The sequence below is a fragment of the Notolepis coatsorum genome (genome assembly GCF_963971535.1).
Source record: "Notolepis coatsorum genome assembly, chromosome: 1".
NCBI lineage: Eukaryota > Metazoa > Chordata > Actinopteri > Aulopiformes > Paralepididae > Notolepis > Notolepis coatsorum.
The window spans coordinates 176,438,262-176,463,811 of record NC_140165.1 but is presented as its reverse complement, the minus strand read 5'-3'; the positions used below and the strand labels follow the sequence as shown (position 1 = coordinate 176,463,811).

Here is a 25,550-nt window from a genome sequence, read left to right as displayed (position 1 = left end):
CCAGCGTCCACCTCTTGTTTGATGTGGTCGTTCAAATAGAGGAGGCATGTGTCAGTGGAGTGGGACGTTCTGAAGCCAGATTGGAATTCGTAGATTAGGTTTTTTTCCGCCAGGTACTTTTCGACCTGTTCGTAGACTATTTTCTCCATGACTTTCGAGATGGAGGTAAGAATGGAAACAGGGCGGTAGTTGCCTGGGTCTAATTTGCTGCCCTTTTTGTGTAGAGGGGTCACTCTCGCAATTTTGAAGTCCTTGGGGACGTGCCCCTGTCTTATAGAGAGGTTTATTATGTGTGTGATGACTGGGGTGATGACGGCTGCTGCGTCTCTGAGGAATTTGGAGGGGATGTTGTCATGGCCAGTGGCCTTGTTAGGTTGGAGGGCGCTCAATTTTTTGAGTACCTCATCGGTTGTTACCATTTCGAGTTTGAAGTCGTCTTTGTGGACCCCTAGGTTTTTGTAGTATGCTACTATGTGTTCTACCCCATAATGCCCTGAGTGGGAGGGTAGTTTGTTTACCAGTGTTGTGGCTATGTTTGTGAAGAAGATGTTTAAGTAATTGGCTACATCCAGCTTGTCTGTGATGAGCGTGTTGTCCGTCTTTATGTTTATGTTTGAGAATCTGGTTTTAAGTTTTTTACTGCAGCCTAGTTGATTATTGAGTAATTTCCAAAGTTCGCGGGTTTTGTTTTTGTTTTCCTCAGTTTTGTCGTTGATGAAATTTCTTTTTGCGTTTCTGATCATGGTGTTTACGTCATTTCTTAGTCTGTTTCTTTGGATTTTTAGTTCAACCACGTGGGCTTGGAGTTCACTGTTTGAGCTTTTGGAAAGCTTTGTCTGACTTTTATGAAGTTCAGAGCATTTTTTGTCTCTGGTTTTCATAGCGGTCAGTATTTCAGTGTGCATCCATGCCTCAGCGCGATTTTTAACCCTGGTGGTTCTTATGGGTGCCATGTTGTTGAGTATTGCTGTGAATTTGGTTTTGAATCCAAGCCATGTTTCTTCAACCTGTGTACCACTGAGTTCATCTGACCAGTCCAAGCTCCCCAATTCTAGGTTAAAGGCCTCTCTAGAGTAAGTTTTGAGGTCTCTAGATGTGACTGTTTTGTGACAGCCGGCCTTCTGTTTTAGCTTTTTGCGGGTACAGAAAATCATATAATGATCACTTAACCCGCATGCTATCACCCCTTTACTGGAGATCATTGACTTGTCAGAGGTCAAAATGAGGTCAATGGTGGTTTGTGTCGAATCGCATACCCTTGTGGGTTGGGTGATTAGCTGGCTGAAACCGTGCAGATCAGAAAATCTACTGAAGGCCTTGAAGACGGGTGCTGATTTACGCAGCATATCCGTGTTCCAGTCCCCAATAAGAATTTTTTCTACCCCCTCCACCCCAGCTAAACACCCATCAAGTGTGTCATAAAAGCCACTCTGTTCTGGTGGTCTATAGATTGTGCCTACTAGTACTGGTTTCGCCCTGTCTAATAAGATTTCAATCCAAACAGTTTCAATTTCATCATGGTTAAGGTCAGTACGGTTGATGTATTTGGTATCCTTGTGTATATACACACAGACGCCACCTCCATACTGGTTCCTATCCCGCCTGACTATTGAGTAGTTTTCAATTTCAATCTCTGGATCCTGTACAGATGAGTCTAATTTAGTTTCTGTGAAACACAATATGTTAGCCTTACCGTTTAAAAACAACTGTTTGATTTCAGCCAGTTTAGGTCTCAGGCTATTTGTATTCAGATGAAATATGTGAAGTCCATTTTTGCTTGTAATAAGATTGACGTCGTCACAGTTGAGGTAACTCTGTTCAATTGTGTCCTGTCCTGTGGTGGGGGGAGGGGGGGCGTTGTTGCTGTTTGTGCCGTGGGTGGGGAGGTGGGGAGGGGGTGATGCTTTGTCCTTTGCTGGAGTCTGTATTCCTTTGTGTGAAAGCCCGCGATGTGGGGGGGGGGGCTGGTTGATTACAGATATGTCTGATTGTACTCCATTGTGGGGGAGGGGGGGTGCCTTTTGTCCTGGCCTCGGCCCGGGTAGACTAGCTGGCATGGCGGCCTTGACGGGGCCAGCCAAGCTAACTGTCGGGTCCTTGGTGACCTTGATGTCCCGCGCCGCTCTCCCTTTAGCCACTCGCCGAGTCCGCTGGGGCTTCTGTGAGGGTATGTCGCCGCTTGCTGGTCGGCTGGTGCAACTGCTGGCTGAAGCGTCAATTGCGTGGATGCTGTTGATCTCCGGCGCCGGTGTGAGGAGCGATGCCTCGCTGTTTTGTCCCCGCGACGTGCTGGGCGCCTCGGTTGTGAACCCCGGTTCCTTCCCTCTCGCTGTGGCCTCTCGTGGGTTCTTTTGCAGAGGTGGCAGAGGAGGAATGTTGCCGTTGATCATGTCGTTAGCCGCAGTCTGTGTGGGTAGCCGTTTATCTGTTGTGCTGGCTGCTGCTTCTTGGGTCAGCAGATTTGACTGTAGTCTCTGGTTCCGTGTCATTACGGGACCAGGGTTCTGATGAATGTCACCCGACATGAGCAGATATAATAAAAACATTGATCTCTTATTACACTTGCCTGCCGGGGGTAATTTCTTTCTTTCTTTCGAATAAGTACTTGCCGATTGGTGGTAAGAAAAGCAGGGCGGGTGCAAGCGGTGTGACGTAATTGGCAGAATCGACTGTCAATCAAAATTGTTCTGTTTGATTGATTGATTGAAAACTTTATTAACAGATTGCAGAATGGGTACAATACAGTACAGCTCAATACAACAACAGTGGACTGGATGATGAAGACCAGAAAAAGACTTTCGGCGTTTTTACATAAGGGTCCTCCATTTTCAATTCAGCAAAACATTTAGAGACATACAAATATACAGTAGTTTCATAAAAAAAAATTTTATATATATTTCTTTTCCACAATCTGTATCGGTATCGGTTGATTGTGATGGTTGAACAATCGGTATCGGCCGCAAATTTTCATATCGGTGCATCCCTAGTACCTAAAGAAATGCACCAATCGGAGATGGAATGAATGAATACTTGGAAGGATACATTCAAGAGGAAACGGAACAACAATCATAAAAGCTGTCATGGACAGCTGGATTGGACAGCACCAACATGGATGATGTTCCAACCAGATCAAGGCCCACTCACAAGGAACCAGTGGAAAGAGCAACACATAGAACTACGACAGAATATGAATCTGTGTGTAAAAAGATACCATCACAACCAACATATCAAAGGCATCAAGAATATGACCCTTTGACCTCAGTCTATGCCACGCATACAATCCGCATTAATCCTCCTCTAGGTGGCACCAAAGTACAAGCAATGTCATATGAAAATACTTCATCTTTCAGACCGTATGACCTCTGCTTTTCCAGTTACACACCACAAACAGGATAACAGAAACTCATTAAGCAACAAGGACAATTCACTTTGCCATCAATCACTATCCCTGTCTTTAAAGGAGACCCTCTGGAATACCAATTATTTATAAGAGCCTTTGAACATGGCATTGAGAGGAAAACTGAGAACCGCCAGGATATGCTGTATTTCCTGGAGCAATTCACATCAGGACAGCCAAGGGACCTGGTGCGCAGTTGCCAATACATGCTTCCAGACAGAGGTTACACTACAGCAAAAGAGCTTTTAAAGAAGTATTTTGGTAACGAACACAAGATTGCCACTTCATACTTGGACAAAGTTCTCAGCTGGCCAATAATCAAAGCCGAAGATGCAGAGGCCTTGCAGGCTTACTCTGTTTCTCAATGGTTGTCTCAATGCCATGCGCTCCGTTTAGTACTTGGAGGAATTGAACCATCCAACTAACATGAGAGCCATTCTCAGTAAATTGGCTTACAAGACACAAGAAAGATGGAGATTCAAAGCTTGTGAGTTGCAGGATCGTTATGGAACAAGGCCAAAATATCCAGAGCTGGTGGAATTAATAAACTATCAATCCAGAATCCTATCACATCCGTTGTTTGGAAGCTTAAATCCCACACAGACAAGAAGGCCCGTCATATCACCACCAGGCAAGCCCTTCCCCTCTAAAGACAAAAGGCCTAAGAGTGCATTCAGTGGATTTGCTACCAATGTGGCAAAGGTGACAGGCAGCATCTACAAGCAGGCTGTAACTGAATGTGTGGATAAAGCACCAATAAAAACAACCAACGAATGTTTACATTGCAAAGGAAACCATGAGCTCAGTTCATGTTCACAGTTGAAAAAGAAAATGCATGAAGAAAAACTGGAATTCTTGAAGAAAAAGAGTGTTTTGAATTATCTTTTTCCTCCTTTTTTCCGATTTTCTCCCATCCCAATGTTAGTTGTTATGCCAATTCCCAATCCCCTTCCTGGTCGTTGCGCACTCATCACATGCTTCCTCCGACACAAGTGTACCCAGCCCACCGCTTCTTTTCACTTGGCAGCGCGGACTCTCACTGGGAGAGTAACGTTTGGAAGGTCACACTACCTCTCCTAGATCCTTCCCTTGCTGTGCAGGTGCCCCGACCGAACTGTAGGAGTCGCTGTTTACAGCGACCAGGACCCACCCTCGCCGGGTTTCCCACCCGCTAACACTGCCAATTGTGTTAGTATGGTCGGCCAACCTGGAAGCACCACAGCTGGATTCGATCCCACTGTCTCTGTGGTGGTAGACAGACGCTTAGTCCGCTGCACTACCCGGCCGCCCAGGGAGTGTGTTTTGGATGTTTTGAAGTGGGTCACATGAGTAAAGGTTGCCAAAAGAGACTTACCTGTCAAGTGTGTTCTCTCAAACATCCCACAATCCTGCATATCAACAGAAAATATCCTAATACAGAGAAGGATAAACTCTAAAGATACAGCCGTGACAGTATACACAAATCAAGCTGAGGTGTGGAGTGAAACTGGGGCCGGTAAATCAGAATGCAAACTCGCCATAGTTCCCGTAAAAATCTAAATGAAGAAAAGTAATGAGGCCTAAAAAAAATAATGGTTTGTTTCCGGTTGCCGACCGACCCTGCCGATTTAGGTGCGACCCAATATATTTTATGAGTTTAAAAAAATATATTATTCTTTTTTAGAATAAAGTTTCATAGAAATCTTAGTCAAACCTTTAGTATTATGGATATTAAACATGCTGGCAGAGTACATGCATCCATGTTGTTGTGAACATTTTAATTAAATAAAGAAATTACCTATCCATAGTCGCCATGTGAAAGAATAAAATAAAAAATTAAATAAAATAAATTCCCTCCCTACAATATTTTTTGTTATGCCTAAGGTGATTCTCACATACGCCTTTATGGATCCAGGAAGTTCTGCAACATTCTGCACAGAGTCCTTGCTCAGTCAGCTGCAGGCAACAGGAAGCAGAACTACAGTACCATTTTGTTAAGAACTATGAACGAGGAACAGGTCATAAAGACATCCATGGTAAACGGCATGGAAATCAGTGCTCTTGACAGCAATGAGTATTTGGAACTCACCGAGGTTTACTCGCACTCTGCGAGTTCCCCAGGAACGTTGGGGAACTCCATACTCTTTGCGATAGGCGTCCTGGGTTCTTTTAACAACCGAGATTCAGCCAGGACCTCGGTTTAGCGTCTCATCCGAAGGTATAGATGCACTGATTAATCTATAAACTAACTGTCGGATGAATTATTTATTTATAAATTACTTAGTATTAATTTATTGGTCAAGTTAGTATTGTTGGTGGCAATATTTCCCATAATACTGGCATTTTAACACAACACATAATCTCATGACTGCCAAACAGCTGTTGAGTAGACTCCAGCAGGACCAGACCAGATGGAGTGTCACACAGACCCAGCTGAGCAGGACCAGAACAGATGGAGTGTCACACAGACCCAGCTGAGCAGGACCAGAACAGATGGAGTGTCACACAGACCCAGCTGGTCCCTTTGGTGCAAAGTCTTCAGATTAAACACCCATCATCTCCAATCCAATGCCATAGACAGTGGTTCTCAACATGGGGCCCCAGAGGTCATGGAGCAGGGTTTCAGGTGGTCCCAGGAAAAATGGGGAATATTAAAATGTCACTAATATTTCATAGATTAACAGCCCAATGAGAGAATGTATAAGGATGGCAATTCTGTTGATAGGTTTCACACTTTTCTCAATGGCATCTGCCCTCCCACCATAGAAACGGAACTTAGAAAGACCCCAAAACTCAACACTAATGCCTAATTTATACTCTGACGTCAAAGTGGTTGTGAAGGTTGTGGCGAGCCTGCTGAGCTCCCTCGAAGCCTACCGGCGACGCCTACATGCAGCTGGCCAAAAATGCAACTGCATGTCAAATCGACCTGACGTAGTTCCATATTCACCATTTATCATCTCGGGAGCTTGGTCGGAGAATTCCATTATCGATCGTGATTAACTACATTACAAACATGGACCAAATCAAAGAAAGATTGTCCGAGATCCGAAAATATAGCCATTAGTAGAACACAATGCAGCACAGCCACCTAGTGGTTCGGTGGTGTACTACAACCCACACATCGAACTGATGTGGAAGTATGTCGGTCTAGCTCCCATGGGCAACATCTCGGCGACAGCCGACATTGAATCATATCTCTGCCTTAAACAGGATAAGTTATTTATAAGCTTCAGTATTAGTCAGGTTCATTATAAAGTGATTTAAACTTTCGTTCGACTTTTTTGGGGATTAGCAAAACTATACATTTTTGGAAAGGGCATTGTATAAGCAATCAGAAAATCCATGTTTCCATTTGCCCAGATGTCTATAAGGCGGCCATATTGGAATTTCCAAAATGGCCACCGTAAAATGTAGGTTTTGTAATATCTTGGCTTCTAAATGAGCTAGAACATTGATTTGAACTTCTAAACCTACATTTTCAGGGTCAAGGAATCCAATGGTGGTAGTTACAAAGCTTCTACATGTTACATTAACCCTTTGATGCATGAGTGGGTCGAAAATTACTGGGAGAAATGCAAAATACAAGATTTTTTTTAAAGTATACAAAAACAAATTGATTTGATTATCTTTTGTCAAATAGTCTATAATAAATCATTATCGTATATAGATAAATATAAAATATCTATAAATTCAGCAAAAGGCCAATACAATTCACACTTTTTGTTCCCTAGCAACGGCCTTGTTCTTCAGACTTCTACAGACTTCTACAGAAGGCAACAAAGCAACCTCTATATTGCTGTGTCAACGCTGTGTGCTTGTAGAGCAAATTAGTGCCTTTTTTTGTCAATTAGAAATTAAAGTCCAATTAAATATTTCATTTTAAACTGCAGGCTGAGACTGCAAGGAAGTGAAAATAGTATAATATATGTGTGTGTATATTATATATATGTGTGTGTGCGCGCGCGTGTGTGTGATGTACAGTATCATGAGATCAATATATTTTATTTCCCCTCAGGCCCTGTTTAGACGGAAACGCTAGCAGGTGAATCTGCAAAAAAAAATCGGATTGTGCCTTTCGTTTATACGGAAACAGCGTTTTTACGGGGTGAAACCGCAAAAAAGTGAGACTACCTTCCAGGGTGGAATTCCTAGAAACGATAAACCTTTGCGCTATCATCTAAACTGTCAAACCGCATAAAACGATGACGAAAGGGTTGTCAAGGCTCTCGTCGCGCGTACTGCTTACATCACAGGCATGCGCCAGTAGCCTAGAAGCGTAAACAAAGCATGTCTGATTCTATCCATGGCGATCACCTGAAGGCTACATTGACAGTACTTTTAAATACACAAGAATCTGTCCCGCGGCGTGACTGGACCCACTGTCTGTGAGTGACTCTGCTTTGGTCCAATCACATTCCCCACCCACAGTCTGCGAATCAGAGGCAGAGTAGGGCGGGTCTTCACAGCACGTCATGTGACATATGCGCCAATCGTGTGACAGCGGGGCTCAGTCGTCTCGAGTTGTTACAGCCTCGTCTGCACGGAGAATTCCATCCCAAAACGCTAGTCTAAACGCAAAATTAAAAGTGAGACCGTAAGACGACTTTTGCGGTTTCGGTTCAGACTCTCTCCGTCTAAACGTAGCCTCAGACTTCTAATGTTCTCCTGATATTTGTTGTGGACCACATCAGCCCTACAATCTCTGAGGTGTCATCCCAAAAGGATTATTGTACACAGCATCTGATACATACATCTGATACATAATACAGTAAGTAAGTATTATCTTATTTTTTACCTAGATTTCAACTGTAACAAAGCTAGCTAACATGAATTATAGTTTGTCATTCATGACTATTGTTTGAATGAGTAGAGTATTTATCATGTATCAATTTTGCCTGTCAACTAGCTTGACAATATGTTCTGTCTTTGCCGTTTCTAAGCATGAGTCAAGAGTCACAAGGTAGAGAAGCGTCAAGCCAAGCCGGGGAGTCCGTTAGCTGGAAGCAGTGCATTCTCTGCCAGTCTGATGACAAGAAAGGAGTCCTGGTGCAACACCCTAAATTAGAGTCCAATGGATTTGTACTGCAGGCAGTTCAAGAGCGGGCCAGTTTGAATGATTCAAATCCAAAGGCGACTGGAGAACTGCACACCAGAAAAACTGTACAAAGAGCAGGCAGTCTGGCATCGCTCCTGTCACTCAAATGTAACAAACAAGGACCAAATACAACCGTGCAAGAGACCGCAATGCACACACACTCTTTTACCACAGGACACTACACTGCCAAAAAGCGTGGACAGAAAAGAGGAAGAACTAAATGTTGAAAGGTCTGGATCATCCATTTCTGTGCTTCATCGTCATTCACACGGTCCTATACAAGTCCACTGAATAAGGAACAGTGCTTCTTTTGCCAAAAGGACGATGACCAACAACTGTGCAGGTCAGGACTGAGAATGCTGATAAACATCTCAAAGATGCTGTGGAAAGGTCCCATAATACTGCACTGAAGACCAGGCTGACCACCTGCATCTCACCAGGTGATGCACATGCCATTTATGTCCAATACCACAAAGTTTGCTGGAGAAAAAATTTGTTCCATGCTCTTCGAGAACCTAGCACTAGCAAAACTGCCGATCTGACTGACTATCTTGCAGCCAAAATGCTAGAATACAACAGGGGATCCTCCAAGCTGATCATCACGTCAGCTTCTGGGCACACTAGGAGCAACAAAGACCTACTCTTTGAAGGAAATAACCATGAAGAAGCAGACACACTGCTGATCCACCAAGCTGTGCTGGCAACACACCGAAACCCAGCTGATGCACAGTTGATGTTCTTCTCACCAGATAGATGTTCTAGTGCTAGTCACAGCAAACTATGATCTCTTGCTGAAGAACACATTGATTTCGATGGCCTCTGCCCTCTGGTGTTGTGCAGATTGAACAACTGTGGCAAGCTCTAGGAAAAGAAAGAGCAAAGGCTTTGCCAGCTTTCCATGCATTCACTGGGGCCAACAACACAGGCAGGTTCTCCCGTATAGGCAAGGCAACCTGGCTGCAGATCTATCTCAAAGCAGATGAAGACATTATCAATGGTTTTCAGATGCTTTTGGATGAAGCAGAAGTGACATAAGGAATGCTGTCCACACTGGCTTCCTTTGTATGTGCAGCCTACTAACCCAAGGGTATCAACATCAAAACAATCCCTGAACTGTGATGGCATCTGTTCTGTAAACACAGGGCAGAGATTGACAAGCTCCCTCCAACACACAGCTCTGAAGCAGCATATCTTGAGGGTCCATGTACAAACCAGGGTATGGGCACAGGCAGCCATTGCTCTGCAAGATCCGCAGCTAGACCCCCTGCACAATGGGTACTTCAAATATTCAGATGGCATGAAGCCAACAACCAGAGAGGTCCTCCCAGCCCTGAAAGCCATCATTGAGATGGTCCAATGCAGATGTAAAGCTAACTATTCTTCTGGAAGATGTTCCTGCAGAGCTAAAGACTTAGCCTGTACTGACATGTCGGTGCAGTAGCCAGTGCCAGAATGACGATTATTCTTATGCCGTGATGGATGGAAGTGATGATGATGGTGTATAGATGTGTATACATTCACATAATCTATCACATAATAGTCTAATGAAGAAGGTTACTTCTTTTCTGTGGTCATGATACTGAAGTTGATGTCAGTTTCCAATCAGTTAATGTCAATTATCTGTTAAGTCCTCAATAAAAGTTATGTTAACATGCATTTGGTGAGTTCTACCTCGTGAGTTCTACCTGTTGGCACCATTGGATTCCTTGACCCTGAAAATGTGGGTTTAGCAGTTCAAATCAATGTTCTAGCTAATTTAGAAGCCGACATATTACAAAACCTACATTTTACGGTGGCCATTTTGAAAATTCACCCGGGCAAATGGAAACATGGATTTTCTGAATCCTTATACAATATCCTTTCCAAAAATGTATAGTATTGCAAATCCCCAAGAAAATCCGACGAAAGTATATAACCTAGACTGACCTTTGATGCACCTAGACCAGTGCATGTGAGCGGATCGGCGCGCGAGCGGCGCGGGGCGCGGAGCGGGCCGTTTTGACGTGAGCGAGGAGTGGGTTTTAAAATGGGTCGGCGCGACGACCGGAGCGAGAGTTCTCCTCCGCTCCAAGCCGCTCAGGTCCGCTCCTCAGTGCGCACGGCACTGGTCTGGGAGGCGTCTACCAGACCAGATGGCACCGGTCCACAATGCACCTGTCCTCAGTGTCCGTCCTGTAAACAGAACTGCATGTGCTTACAAGAAATCCCACAACGTGAAAGCATGGCCGTGTTTGCTAAATATTTAAAAAAAGTAACAGATAATAAGTTCCAATGTATCGTGAAAACAACTAACGATGATGGTGAGGAGACAGAATGTGCAGACTATATTACCGTCGGAAGAGATTCTTCTTGGAATCTAAAGAGACACATTGGGAGGAAGCATGACCACATATTTCGCGAACATAATGAGAAGAAATCCAAAGGTTTGTTACTTGTCATTATTAGCCATTTTGAAATTGGTAGCCTTATTACAGCTTAATGTATTGTAGACCTAATATAAAGCATGCATTTATTATTTGTTTTAGATGCCCAGACGCAACAGCAACAAAAAGAGAAACAGCGTGACTCGCTGCACAATTTCCTCACTGGAAAAAAGGCACCTAACGTGACACGTGAAAGAAAAAGGGAGCTGGATGAAGCGTTTTTTAAAATGATATCCATGGATTACGACCCCTTAAGTAAAGGAGAACGTGAAGGTATGAGACATTTTGCCGGCATGGCCCAACCAGGTTACACCCCGCCCTGCTACAATACTGTCCGGGACACACTTATGCCACATGCCATACAAGAGATGGAAGTCAAACTACGAGAGCTCATAGGAATGGGTGAAGGGTTCGTTCTTGCATCTGATATTTGGACAAGTAGAAGAGGCCACAGTTTCCTTGCTATTGTGGCAAGTTTTATCGACGGGACGTTCAAGGGCCACACGGTTCTGTTAGGCTGTGAGCACATAACAGGGTCTCACACTGCAGATCGCATATATCAAAAGTATGAAAGTGTGCTGAAAAATTGGAACATTCATCAACGCGTGATTCGTGTGGTGACAGACAGTGCCAGCAACATGGTCAAGGCATTTAACATCCTGCCTGACGCTGAAGGAGAAGAGGAGAAAGATGATGATGATGAAGTGGCACTGGTGGTGGAGGAAGGGGAGGAAATAGCGGAGGAGGAACCTGCGCTCTCGCAAAACCAAGTGGACGTGGTCACTAATACTGTAGAGGCTATGGTAAACCAGTACTTCACCGTATCAAGTTTACACCTGCGATGCCCAATTCATCTGCTTCAGTTAGCTATCAAAGACGCAGTTAACGAGCATGATGATATCAATCGCCTGCTAGTTAAAGTGGGAAAGCTAGTGAAAAGTGTGCGTAAGAGTTGTCTGAACACGGAGGAAACTGACTCTCTGGGTGTACGACCCACCACTGCTTGCCCGACGCGATGGAGCAGCCAGCTGCGCATGGTGGAGTCTGTCCTAAAGCTATTCAAAAAAGATGCATTGTGGCAGAGCAAACTTAAAACCACTGCCGCTATTCTCACACTTAATGACGTGCGTCGGCTCAATCACCTTGTTGAAGTATTGTCACCGCTGGCTGACCTCACAGACAACATGCAACGGGAGCTTGGGAATTTGGGCATGATTCTCCCGGCTGTAGGCGAGCTCAAATCCCTGCTTGTCAACAACAACGCTGCCCTTCCATTAGGAATAGCTTCTTTCGCGGAAACACTGTCCAATAACGTGTCCACTCGCTTCAGAATGTACTATGATGATAAACACCTCCTCTTCGCGTCGCTGTTAGATCCTCGTTTCAAAACAGAGTGGATAATCCGTGATGAGTTGGTTTGTAATAAACTTGGAGAAATACGCGACCTCCTCGTCAAAGAAACAGAGGAGATGACCGCAGCAGTCGCTGGTGCTGGAGAGGCAGCAGGTCAACCCGAGTCCGACGGCGGAGAATCTGACGTGCCCGAAGAAATCAAGAGGCCTCGTATATTTGGATCATACTTCTCAGAGAATCAGCCCACGGGAGGAGGCAATGCGAAAACTGAAGTTGAAACCTACCTCTCGTCCCCAAGATCAAACCCTGACAATGTCAAAGATGTCATTGCATTTTGGAAACAAAATTCCAAGTCCCTTCCACGCCTGAGTAAAGTTGCCCGCAAAGTGTTCAGTATTCCCAGTGGCTCTGCGAGCGCAGAGAGGGTGTTTTCCGCTGCTGGTTTGATGTCAAGAAATCACCGCATGAGTTTGAAGCCTCAGACATTGGCTAAACTCGTGTTCTTGAAAGTGAACTCAAAGATAATGTAGCTGCCGTGGCACTGCATGGCAGATATAGGCACATGAGCATTGTTTTATTTTGTTTAAAATGCACAAAGTGACAAAAACGAATAGCCTATAATATCCTACTTTATTGCAAAATGCAATAGGCCTGCCTAAAGTTAATGGCCATTATTTTTTATTTTATACATAAGAATGTAGCACTCTGTTTTAGATTTTATACATTTATATAAATGTAGCATATCCAACAGCACTTTTATATTGGTTGATTGTATTCGAGTTTTTCAAAGGCTATAGGGAACTTGCACATTTTCGTTTGTGTTTTACTGTGAGACACTTTGTAGACAGTTATGTCGAGTAAGTTATATTTTTATTTTCATAGGCATATTAGCTATGTGATTTCCTGAGTTCGTTTGATAACAAGCCTGTTGCATTAATTGTCTTCAGTGGCTAAGCCAAGGCCTTAGGCCTATTACGGCCTCCTCTGAGGCTCATGTCATACACGTAATTTTGTATCCGTCTTATGCTGCCCTGGCTGTCACTGTCAGTGATTATGTTCTACCTCAGATTGATTGGTTGATTTAATACTTTATTAACAGTATGCAAAAAGGTATAGGCCTACAGTGTAATTCAATTAGCTACGTCGGATAATACAAGGTACTGTATATGCCGAGGGCTGTGCATAATTAGTTTTTTCCGTCACTGCGTTGAATGTCTAAGTTGGTGGTGCCCTGCCCATGGTGCAGTGGTAAATTAAAAAAAATACCATATTCGGTTGATACATTTAAACTGGGTCTGTCTGTTTTCATTATTCTATGATATTTTAAATAACGAAATCAAGAATTTACGCATGCTCGAAACGAAGGCCTTCAGGAAATCCGATGTGTTTAATTAGCCAATTTCAGGAAAACAGCACTTTCTTTTATTTCCCCCGCTGTAATTTTTTTTCTGCTGAGCGGGGTGGTGCGAGGAGCGCTTGATGCCAAAATGAAGTTGAGCGCTGGCGGCGCGCTGAGCGGTGTGGCGGCGGGATCAACATGAGCAATTAGCGGAGCGGACCAAGCTTTAAAGAGCGAAGAGCGGATTTCTCACCCGCGCCGATCCGCTCACATGCACTGACCTAGACTGACCTTTGATACACCTAGACTGACCTTTGAAGCACCTAGACTGACCTTTGATGCACCTAGACTGACCTTTTATGCACCTAGACTGACCTTTGATACACCTAGACTGACCTTTGATACACCTAGACTGACTAAATATGAGAAAATCCAAAATCCTGAATAATATTGCATATTAAGATTATAGCAGGGTTTCTGTTGGTGCAGGTTCATGTGTCCTGGAAGATTTAAATGTCCTGGACAAATGGTCAAATCTCCGGTCAAATATGATCTGTGTTTATTGAGCTTAAAAACAATTGATAGGCTATATCAAGAATGGCATCATCAATGCATGTAGATATATAATATTCTTTATTGAAAAGTAGGCTACTTTGCTTATACATTATATTCCAAATAAAACAAGTCCCGTCAATAGATTGTGCATAACTCGTGTTAGACTAGCTTAGCCATAATGCTTTTGACAGAATACTTGACTATTGCCTGTGAGCTGTTGCCTATGTGAGTGGCGTAGCTCCGCTGTCTAGTTCAGCACCATGGACAGGGCCCAGCCGCCCACACACACACACACACACACAACTCCGCTACAGAGAAACAGAGAGAGAGAATCTCTCTGCTGGCACATTGGGGATCAAGCAGGCTACCGGCCACAAGACGTTATGACGGGAGAGTAGTGCTGTCCCCGACTAAGGATTTGGATAGTCTACTTTGATTGGCCGAAATTAGCCGATAGTCGACTATTAGTCGACTATGAAAAAAAAATATATATAGAAAAAAAAAAGTATATATATATATTTTTGTATCATTCCATTTGGGCTGTGGGGGTGCTTAATGTCTGAAGGAGTCAACGGAAGGCTTCTTGTCCTCTGCAAAAGCATGCAATTGGTCCACTGATGGATACATCTTGATATTTGTCTAGTCTAGTGTGTTCATTAGATGGGTGAAATCCTCTTTCAATGCCTCTGTGCCTGTTTTCTTAGGCAGTTAGCCTCTGGTATGCGTGCCATTAGCGTTAGCCACACTTCTAGGCCTATTTTATTTAGGAAAGAATGATACAAAAAAATATATATATATATATTTTTTTTGCATTCGACTAAGAGGTTGGCAGTCGACTACGGCTCCTTTCGATCCATTAGTCGACTATTCGACTAATAGGAGTCAGCCCTACTGGAGAGATTTAAATATGGCGGACTTCAACAGATTTTCCTGGTAAAGAAACAACAATAATAATAACAGAAGCCCTGACTATAGACACATTCAATGCCCCCTCCTCCCCCTATTCTCATGTGAGATGGTTTGTCCCTGTGTACTCCTGCCAGGCACCTAGCCCATGTGTCAGGACACAGGACATACTATCTGAGGGGAGCGGGCGCCAGACTGCAGACTGCTCTACAGAACTTCACCATGGATACCCTGCAACAACGGGTGAGGCCTTATATCAATCATTCTCTTCAAATGGTCAGTACAGTATTTGTCACTTATATCGTACTGCTTATTGTATCATTACCTTGTTGAAGTGATGTACTCTATGATGTACGTGTGTGTGTGTGCATGTGCAAAGATAGTCTGCTTAAATGAATGTATATTATACAGTGTTGGGGTCAATTGACTCCGCTTTCTATTCTATTCAGTGTTCTATTTCAATTAAACTTCAATTTAATTATAATTATTAACTCAGAGATTCGATGCATCTTAAAATAATACATTTTGACCGTGGTCTGATTTAAAGGTCACAAATTATACTCCTTTTTAACAAGTTCATATAGGTCTCTGAGGTGCCCTAAACATGTATTTGAAGTTTCTCTTGCTGAAAATACCACTCAGATTATGCATTCTAGCATGCCTCTGTACCCCTCTGTTTCAGTCCTGTTCTCAACGGACTGTTTCTGTGCTTGTAGCTTTAAATGCAAATGAGCTGGTGCTTCTCACACCCAAGTGCACGCGCACAGTGGCGTCTGGCTCATGAAATTCAGATCAAACTGTCATACTAGGTGTTGCCGATCATAGGGCTGGGCGATAAAACGATAACGATAACTATCGCGATAAATTATTTCCTCGAAATAAACATGAAATGTGGTCGCAAAGTTTCGATATATCGATTTCCCAAGCTTGGATATGAGCACACGCACTAACAACCAATCAGTGAAGGAGATGGCCGACAGCGGAAGGAGACCCGGAGGTAGGACTCAGTAAACAAGGCTGGCTAGGCTAATTAGCTTGCACGGCGCTATTTTACAGTTTACCTGCCGAGTTGGTGTGTGTTTTGAATTCTGAGGGTAACTGTTATAGTAGTGTGGGGTATACGGTGGACGTCGTTGCAATGTATTGGGGCGGAACAGAGTATTTTATGGTCATATTTAGTACATTGTCATGAGATACTCCGCTCGCTCTGGCTAACTGCTAACGTGCGTGGACTGATGACGACATCAACTCGACTCTCGAGACATTCGCAGCAGCAAAACAAGTCTATTAATAGCCCGTCCATCGGCGCCGGGCATAAGACGTTAATTAAACTTGACAGACATTATATCGACAATAATTATCGATATCGAGTTATATGAAAATAATTTTATAATTTTATCGCGATAACGTTTTTGGCCATATCGCCCAGCCCTAGCCGATCAAATATGATTTAAGATCCAGCAATTGCATATCCTATTTCTCACCTAAAATTATGTTGTTTTAAGTGGAAAAATAGAAGGTTTACTTACGAGCAAACTGCCATGTCTTCCTGCTTCTCACGCGTCTGGCTCACGAAATTTAGATCAAATGGTCAAATCTGAATGGCTTATACTTTTTCTGACCTAGGTAACCCAGACGTATCTGACTGGGTTGTCTTATTTCACAGTTGTTATTAGGCCCAGCAGAGACCCAAATGTATAGTGCACAAGCACTGAACAGTTTTTCATAATATGTGACCTTTAAATGTTATTAATTTGAATACTTTTTAAAAGTGGAATGGCACTGATTTGGTCACAATAACGGAATAAATCCTGACCCACATGTTATGTTAACAGTTTATAAATTAACCTGACAAACCCATGATTCTGATTAAGCTTTATGTATTTGTTTATTTATTTATAACAATTTACAAGGTTGTATGTTCATCCCATTAACATATAGTTGAGAGTGAAGACTATTATTAGCTAATAAACTTTCCATCCGCAGGGCTTCATTCCCATGGTGGTACCAGACATGCTAAAGGCAGCAGTGTTTGTGAGTATCTCAGTTTTTTTAATGGCAGATTATGGACTAATTATGGACTAGTCGTCATTTGCGGTCATCAATTAAAACGTGTCTGCCCCTCAAATTGCGTATTTAATGTATTCAATAGTTTATTGATTAATCTCATACTTGGGTACAATTATGAATGTAGAAGCGTGCAGTGATACATTTCCACGACAGTTCACTCTGTTCTCTATCCCAGCTCTCACTGTTGGGTCCAGATTAGGGTTATAACGATACACATTTTCAGATTCTTTACAAATTTAGATTTTGAGGCCATGATTCTTATTTATTTTTGTGTTAAAGGAACATGCCAACATTATGGGAAATGTGCTTACTGTCTTCTCCAGAGTCAGACAATAAGATAGATACTAATTTCCTCTCTGTGCATTTAGTAGAACGCTATCCAGCTGCAAGCTAGCCTAGCTTAGCACAAATAAATGGCAGCAGATACGGACTAGACAGCTAAGCTAGCTGGTCCATATCCACTTCCATTCATTCGTGCTAAGCTAGGCTAGCCTGGAGAAGACTGTAAGCGCATTTCCAATAATGTTGGCATGTTCTTTTTTGAAATGTCTTCATACTACAGAGCTCTAAAGACTATATATTATACATACAGTATATATACTACACATCTTGGTTTGGCTCAGAAAAAAAAAATTGTGTGCATGCGCGTGTGTGTGTACATGTAGCGTACCCTTCCCTCCCCTGTCCTACTCTATGATTGGATGGAGGCAGATGCCTAGTTTAGACAACAAATGGGTTGAAGGAAAACTCTTGAGACCCAGGGAGGAGAACAAGAGGAGAATCTTCAATATCCACATCAGTCAGGATTTAGACCAGGACACAGCACAGTAACAGCCACCACACTTGTAAATTACATTGTCACCAACCTTGAAGCATTGTGCAGCACTTTTTATAGACTTGTCAAAAGCATGTGGGGACCCTTGCGAGCACGGGGAGAACATGCAAACTCCACACAAAGGCCTGGGAGATACCCCACCTGGGTGCCTGGCAACATGGAAACCTGGTCCCCAAGCGGGAATCGAACCCTGGACCTTCTAGCTGTGAGGCGACCGTGTTAACCACTACACCACCGTGCCGCCGTGGATCACACTATTTTATTAAATAAGCTATCCTTATTAAGATTTGCCAAGCTTTCTTTAAATTGGTTTGGCTTGGTTTGGCAGTTATCTGAAATAACTCCGACTCTTGTTGCAGATGGACTTAAATCAAGCCCCCTCAAAATCAGCAAGGGTGTCCCGTAGGGCTGGGCGAATTGAGAATTGAGATCACGATTCTCTCACACGATTCTTATTTTTTGACTTAACACTTTGGTTGCCTTGGGTTAAATTAATGATATACCATAGGTTGCCGGCTCTATTTGTCTATGGAGAAGTACCCCTTCTTTGCATGGCTATAACTTTTTAAATTCTATTGCTACATTGCCATTATTAGGGCCCATTCAAAGTCCTATATGTATTGTTCATTGTGTAGCAACGTTAAACTTTTTCATTCACATATTCATAGTAAAGTATGGTCTAATGTATAAGTGTTTTCATCTCTTTCTGCAGCTTTCTCCAGAACGTGATCTATAGCCCCAAATGCATTATATTGCTGATGCAATACAGTTTTATGGCAATCGGCGCGATATAAAAAATTCCAACTAGACGTACTTCTAGAAGTTACTACACGTCATCTGATGTTGACCGGATGGGCTAGGGGGCGTTTATAATTCCGTGGGCAGCGTTATACCAATCATCTAATGTGGGTCAAATGTTGATAATAGCAGTTAGTATCGAAGACGGTAACGTTACACGCTGAAACTCACCCCAGTCTCCGCGCGCCGTTGGGCGATCATCGTCGAGTTGAAATCTTATCATTATGGGATGTAAATTTACCCGGTCCATCTCCAGCTTGTATAATGGTATATACGTCCAAATCATGCTGTTTATCGAGTTATTGGCAATCGATCACTGTGTAGTGTGACGAGCCAGAGTCGCGGGACCTATAGCGAGCGCCGGAAGTACTACGGTCGTCTAGGACAACCTCTATTCAACATCCTGTTTGGCGATTGCGCCGATCGGCCACCAGATGGCGCTCCTGAACCGCCAGAGAGCTCAGTGGGTCCTGCTGGTGGATCTCAGGCCAGCGGAGGGGCATTATGAATCCGATCGCAGATTTTTGAAATATTGATATAAGGACGCTGTACAGCGTCCCCCGGCAACTTGAGCATGGCCAGCAATGACGTGAAAAGACGTTTCATGGCAGTCAAAGTGTTAAACTTAAACATAACTTATATGAAAGTTGAAGGAAATTGAGGTTTTTCAATGTATGTAATGTATATTGGGGGAGATGACAGCATCTAAAGGGGCCAGGTCAGAGAGGTAGATGTGCAGGGTGGAGGCGGTTTAGAGGCAAGCAGCAGTCAGTGTTGTAGAGCAGGGTGTCTGCATTCCATCAGCACATAAACAACTGATAAGAAACAGCATCAGGCAGATAGATGTTTTTAATGTGTGTTAAAGGTTGCAAGCAGTTGCCATCACAGCGCGTCACATGACAACCAGAAGAGGGGCGGGGCCTGTCATTAATGATGATGATGACTATTATAATGTGAGTGTTCTTCCGTGTATGAGTTAGATTTTAGACACAAAGCTGACGCTAGCGGACGTTGATCAGATACTTTGAAATGGCTCCCTGCTCCCCTCGCAAGGGGGGGGGGGGGGGACTGACGTGGCACGACAACCGCGAAGGCTTTTGGATAACAGCTAGGCCGCAACGGCCACCGAGCGGGGTGAAAGGAGAAATCATTAGAATAATGAATTTAGTTTTCTTCCAAAGACTTTTCAAGGACAATACAATCTGATAACATCTGATCTGAGGCTTTTGTTTATGTAATAAACAACGTTTTTCGAGAAAGGTATTACGCTGTCAAGTGTCGAATTCTCATGAAGGTGGTGAATTATTATGGTTACGGATTGCATTAAAGGGGAATGACAAAGATTGTACAGCCAGTATGAGGAGACGTCTGAGAGCTAAAACACAACGCAGAGTCAACGGATGGAGAGGTGATAACTAGAGATGTTCCGATACCATTTTTCCCTTTCCGATCCGATTCCGATACCTAAGCTTTGGGTATCGGCCGATACCGATATTTATCCGATACCAGTGCATAAAAAAAAATTTAAAAAAAAATTATATAAATTATACTTTTTTTTTTTTTTTTTTTTTCAGATACTGTTATACTGTTTTTTAGTAATAACTAGAACGTATAGTATTTATTCAATAACAGGTGATTGTATAGATTTGTATTAGTATCATTAATCAATGAGTATGAGCTGCAGCACTGCAGATATACCCTACTCCAATGATCCACACGGACATTAAACGGTGTTGCACTCGCTACTCAGTGGCTCTGCAGATATACCCTATTCAGTCTGTAAGCTAGTGGCAGATAGAACGTTCATGTTGTGATTTTTGATGCAAAATAAATATTCAACATTCTCTTTTGTAACTCCGCCTCAGACTCTTATCCTTTGGCACTTGCTGTACTTTGCTTGCAGGTCTGCAGCCATTATTGCTGGATTATGTGAATAGCACCAACTTTAGACACGGTAACGTTATCAAGCTAAGCTAACTGACCTAGCTCGTCTTCCCGCATTGCCATTAAGATAACGTTAGTAATAGTCAGCTAACGCTAGTCCGTAGCTACTTAACTTAAATACAATTCACCGTGGGTGCATTATTGTTGATAGACGGTCACGGACAGTGTTAGGTCCTCGAGAAAGGACAGGCGATCATCTGATTTGATGTAACGTTAAAAGCGGATGTTGTTCCAACTAGCTATCTTTCCAGCTAATGCTATCATAACACCAGCCAAACACATCCCGATTCCCGTCCGAGCTCCCCGTCACACCGCACTGTCGGGGACAATGGAATTTAAGAAAGTATCTGCTGTTAAAATGACACAGCATCACACTTTAAAACATGTTCATTTTATAATCCTCACTCTCCGCACGACTCGGCAGGAGATAAATTACATCATGGGATCGGAGGCTAGAATTTACGTGTACTCGCCGATACCGATACCAGCATTTTAGGCAGTATCGGCGGCATTTCCGATACCAGTATCGGTATCGGAACAACTCTAGTGATAACACAAGCCAACAGATGAAGAGGCTGATACTGGCTGATTGATCCAAATCTAACAAAGTGCTTGACTTAAACTTAAAAGTCTCTTGTAACATACAAAATAACTCAAGTCAGAATCGTCATCATTTAAAAAAGTAATAATAATAATAAAAAAAATAAAGGTAAAAAGTTAAAAAAAAAATTATATATATATTTTAATGCCTTTTTTTAATAAAATTTTTTATAAAAAAAATCGTCATAATTTAGAAATGAGATTGCATAGGTCTATGAATCGAGATCGATTCTTTTTCGATTAACCCCATGTAAACGTTCACCTTGTTTGTAGAGCTAAACCTATATTTTATATTATAGCTATGGGTCTAATAACGCAGTCGATTGTCAGTGAGTTGCTTCTGGTCAACATGCAAAAAACAGATTGTTTTTTCAACTGCACATTTCCGTTTTATACCGTTTTGAATATGAGTATAGTTTGGGTGATTCTTAGTAATCCCAGGAAAAGACGCGAAAATAGCCCTTTAGTAAAATCCAGTTATCACGTTGTCATTTTTCGCCTGATTATCGAATCTTCCTGAAATCAATGCTAGATTATCGTTATTATCCTTCCTCATGCACGCATGAAATGGGGCTTGCAGCGCCCCCCCGGGCCCCCCCACCGCCACCAATGGTAAACCGCACACACAGTCCACACAGACAGCTTCGATCGCGGGAGAAAAAAATATCAGATCAGCGCAAGATTGGATATATAGTGTCCTTACCTTGTCTCTGATGTAATGCAAAAAAAATAATCAAATTATCTGATCGCCATTCCAAGTACTGGTCGCGGAGGTCCGTCCCACGTTCTCCAGCATTGCATATGAACGAGGGGGGGGGTTAGTTGATGCATCGTTGTAAGCGATTGTCCCGCCGGAGTATTTAAACCCCGCCCGCACGGCTCAGCTCGGCCCAGAAAACAAACGACATTGTTTCAAATGGAGTGCAACAGCGGCCGAAGGCGTTAGAGAACGGTATTGACCGTCTGCCAGCTCAGACACATTCAGAACAGTATGCACAGGCTGCCAGATGAATTATGATTGGCAATAGCGAATAAAAGAAATAACGATTAAAACCCGACTTTTCTCGTGATTGGCGCTCAAGCGATGGCGAGTTAACCTGACTTTTCTCGTGAATGGCGCCCAATGAGTTAAAGAAAGTTGATTTAGTTGGGCGGGGGCTTCTCCCTGGGCTGGGGCTGGAAAGTTGATTTAATAAAAAAAAAAAACTAATTTAATCAGATGAATCACTTTATTCAAATTGAGGATTTAGTTTGAGGATATTTATTAAATAAAAAAATTATAAAAAAAAAGAAAATGTGAAATTTCTTATATTAAAAAAAAAGATTTAAACGAAGGTTCGAACGTCGGTTCGAACGTCCGTTCGAAAAACCCTGACGAAGTTCGAATCCCAAAAACAGGCTTCGGGGACAGCCTTACCTCATTCCAATCATTTTTATTTGAGTAAAATGGGATTGTCAAGCAAAGAAATAATAATAATACAAATATTGATACTTTGCGTCACTGTATTGATTATCGGCACACAAAATATTGCGATATATCGTTTTTCTTCCTCACCCCTAATAAATAACTGACTGTCCTCCCCTCCAGGAGGGCTGTGGGATGCAACCCCATGCCCATCGCTCCCAGGTCTACTCCCTGGACCCCACACGCTTCCCAGACCTCAACCTGGCCGGCACCGGAGAGGTGGGAGTAGCAGGTAGAGCTCAGCTCCTTACTGCTGAAATATACCTTATATACCTTCTCAAATATCATCAGGATATATCTGAATGTTAAAGGGGAACTATTTTACTATTTATTTCACTATTTGGGCAATTTTACACAATTCCTGTGAGTTTATGGAACACATCTGTAAGGGTTTTTTCAAAAGAAATTCATTGTTTTGTATTTTCAATCAAGTACTCGAAAACAGCATTTTTCTACCTCAAAATTTTAAGCCGTTTTGAGGCTGGGCTCCGCCCATACTCTGAATGCGATTTGAGTGACAGAGAGAGAGAGCGAGAGAGAATATAGAAATAGCTCCGTGAAAATCATGAAATATCGGAAAATCAGTCTAAAAAGGCTGGCATTCAAGCGCTAATTCTGGCGCCCCCTGCTGGCACTCAATGTGTTAATGAGTAATACAGGTAGCTGGCAGTTGGCTACAAGCATAGATGGGGCCGGCGTTATTATCAGGGATGCGTTCTTCATGGGACGAGGCTGCACTCAGTGCAGCCAAAGATTTGAGCAGAAGCGCATGCACGGCACGCACGTGCACACAGGAATGCGCTGCACTCTCCAACTCGCTATAAGTACCCACCTGGGCTACTTTGCATATCAATAGCGCCGGTCGTCAGGTGTGTTAAATACGTTCTCAGATACATTCACACCTAACTTGTGAATGATATGTCTTACATTCCATTCGTAGAGGCAATTAGGCACTGTCTGTGCTCAAGCGAGGGGACATTTATGCGCGTGCACGTGGCGTCATTAGCGTGCGTGCAATCGGAGTTGATATCAGGAACGCACTGCTGGTTATTATGCAGATGAGAAACCTCTGACATCACAGATACGCTAAATTTCAGATGACTCACTTGAGTGAGGGACAATATTGTGAGATGAGAATTGGAAGAATGCGCCAAATTGAGAATTAGAAACATAGATCCTATTAATATAAGTCCACATATCTAGAAAATAATGCTAAACACTGGAAATGGCCATTTATAAGATAGTTCCCCTTTAATAGGTGTTAATATTGATGTGGCATGTGTAGTATAACTAGCCCATAGGATTATGTGATTCCACAACCTAAATGACCAGATCTGCTTTAGAGAGAGCCTGATATTTTCTACCGGCATTTTAGATTCGATTAGATTAGATTAAAATGTATTGTCATCATACAATACAAGTACAGTACAACAAAGATGAATTGGTATCTAACCAGAGTGCAAATGTAACCGTAAATAGCTATATACAATGTACAGGTGATTAAACTCGAGTATATATACTACTACTGAGTGAGTAATAATGATAATCAGATGTATATATATAGTATTTACAGGTATGTAAAAGGGATTATATGCAGGTATATTCAGACAGATGTGGATAAATAAATATATATATATATATATATATATATATATATATATATATATATATATATATATATATATATGGTATATACAGCATTATTGTACATGCTATCATACAGAGTTATATGGGTAGCCTATAGTTTGAGGTAGGTAGTTAAAGTAAATATATATATATATTTCCACAGGTTATTTCATGGACCATGCAGTGAACTGGAAGGACCTTCCTGTCAGGTGAGAAGCACTTATTCTGATTGGCAGTTAATTTCTTGTGTGTGTGGATCATAGGACCTCGTTATTATGACCTCAGATGCAGAATAACAGATTCACTGACATTCATCCTTCACCCCCCCACTGCTGGATTTCAATATAGATTGATATTATAATTAGGAATGTATACTATTATTTTTTAGCAGCACATAAGCCTGGGGAGGGTGTTCTTCACTTTTGTCATAGTAAGGATTGAATGCTGCCTGACGAACACCCTCTCTAGTGCTGCCTGAATGCTGCCTGACGAACACCCTCTCTAGTGCTGCCTGAATGCTGCCTGACGAACACCCTCTCTAGTGCTGCCTGACTAACACCCTCTCTAGTGCTGCCTGACGAACACCCTCTCTAGTGCTGCCTGAATGCTGCCTGACGAACACCCTCTCTAGTGCTGCCTGACTAACACCCTCTCTAGTGCTGCCTGACGAACACCCTCCTGAATGCTGCCTGGCGGCACGGTGGTGTAGTGGTTAACACTGTCGCCTCACAGCAAGAAGGTCCAGGGTTCGATTCCCGCTTGGGGACCAGGTTTCCATGATCCCAGGTACCCAGGTGGGGTATCTCCCAGGCCTTTCTGTGTGGAGTTTGCATGTTCTCCTCGTGTTCGCAAGGGTTTCCCCCCGATAAGATAAACCCAATGGAAAAACATGCACAACAACAGATCGCTAACGCTGTGGCGTCCTTGACGAAGACGGGCAGGAGCACTTGGATTGGTCCCCTGGCGCGGCCCTCGCCGACGCCTGTCTGCTCCCAGCTGCCCTTGGGGGGAAGGACGACGGGATGGGTTAATCGCAGAGATGAATCGCATCTGCGATCCTACAAAGAACAATGCATGCGTGTGTGTTCCGGTGTGTGTGTGTGTAACCGTGTGTGCTAACCGCTAAACATTGAGGATAGTTGCATGCCAATTAAATACCTCT

The 25,550-nt window shown here is 42.9% G+C and overlaps 1 protein-coding gene across 3 annotated transcripts in view; it reads left to right on the top strand.

Moving 5' to 3' along the window:
* The window catches only part of sars2 (seryl-tRNA synthetase 2, mitochondrial), a gene marked incomplete at its 5' end in the record, with an annotated part of 83,945 nt that overhangs the window by 37,987 nt on the left and 20,408 nt on the right, over positions 1-25,550 (top strand). For all 3 annotated transcript variants that reach the window (XM_084318479.1, XM_084318480.1, XM_084318478.1), the window contains 4 exons: positions 15,188-15,293; positions 17,037-17,084; positions 22,886-22,994; positions 24,552-24,597. In XM_084318479.1, coding sequence (XP_084174605.1) covers positions 15,188-15,293; positions 17,037-17,084; positions 22,886-22,994; positions 24,552-24,597 — 309 coding nt within the window. The remainder of the gene's footprint in view (positions 1-15,187; positions 15,294-17,036; positions 17,085-22,885; positions 22,995-24,551; positions 24,598-25,550) is intronic.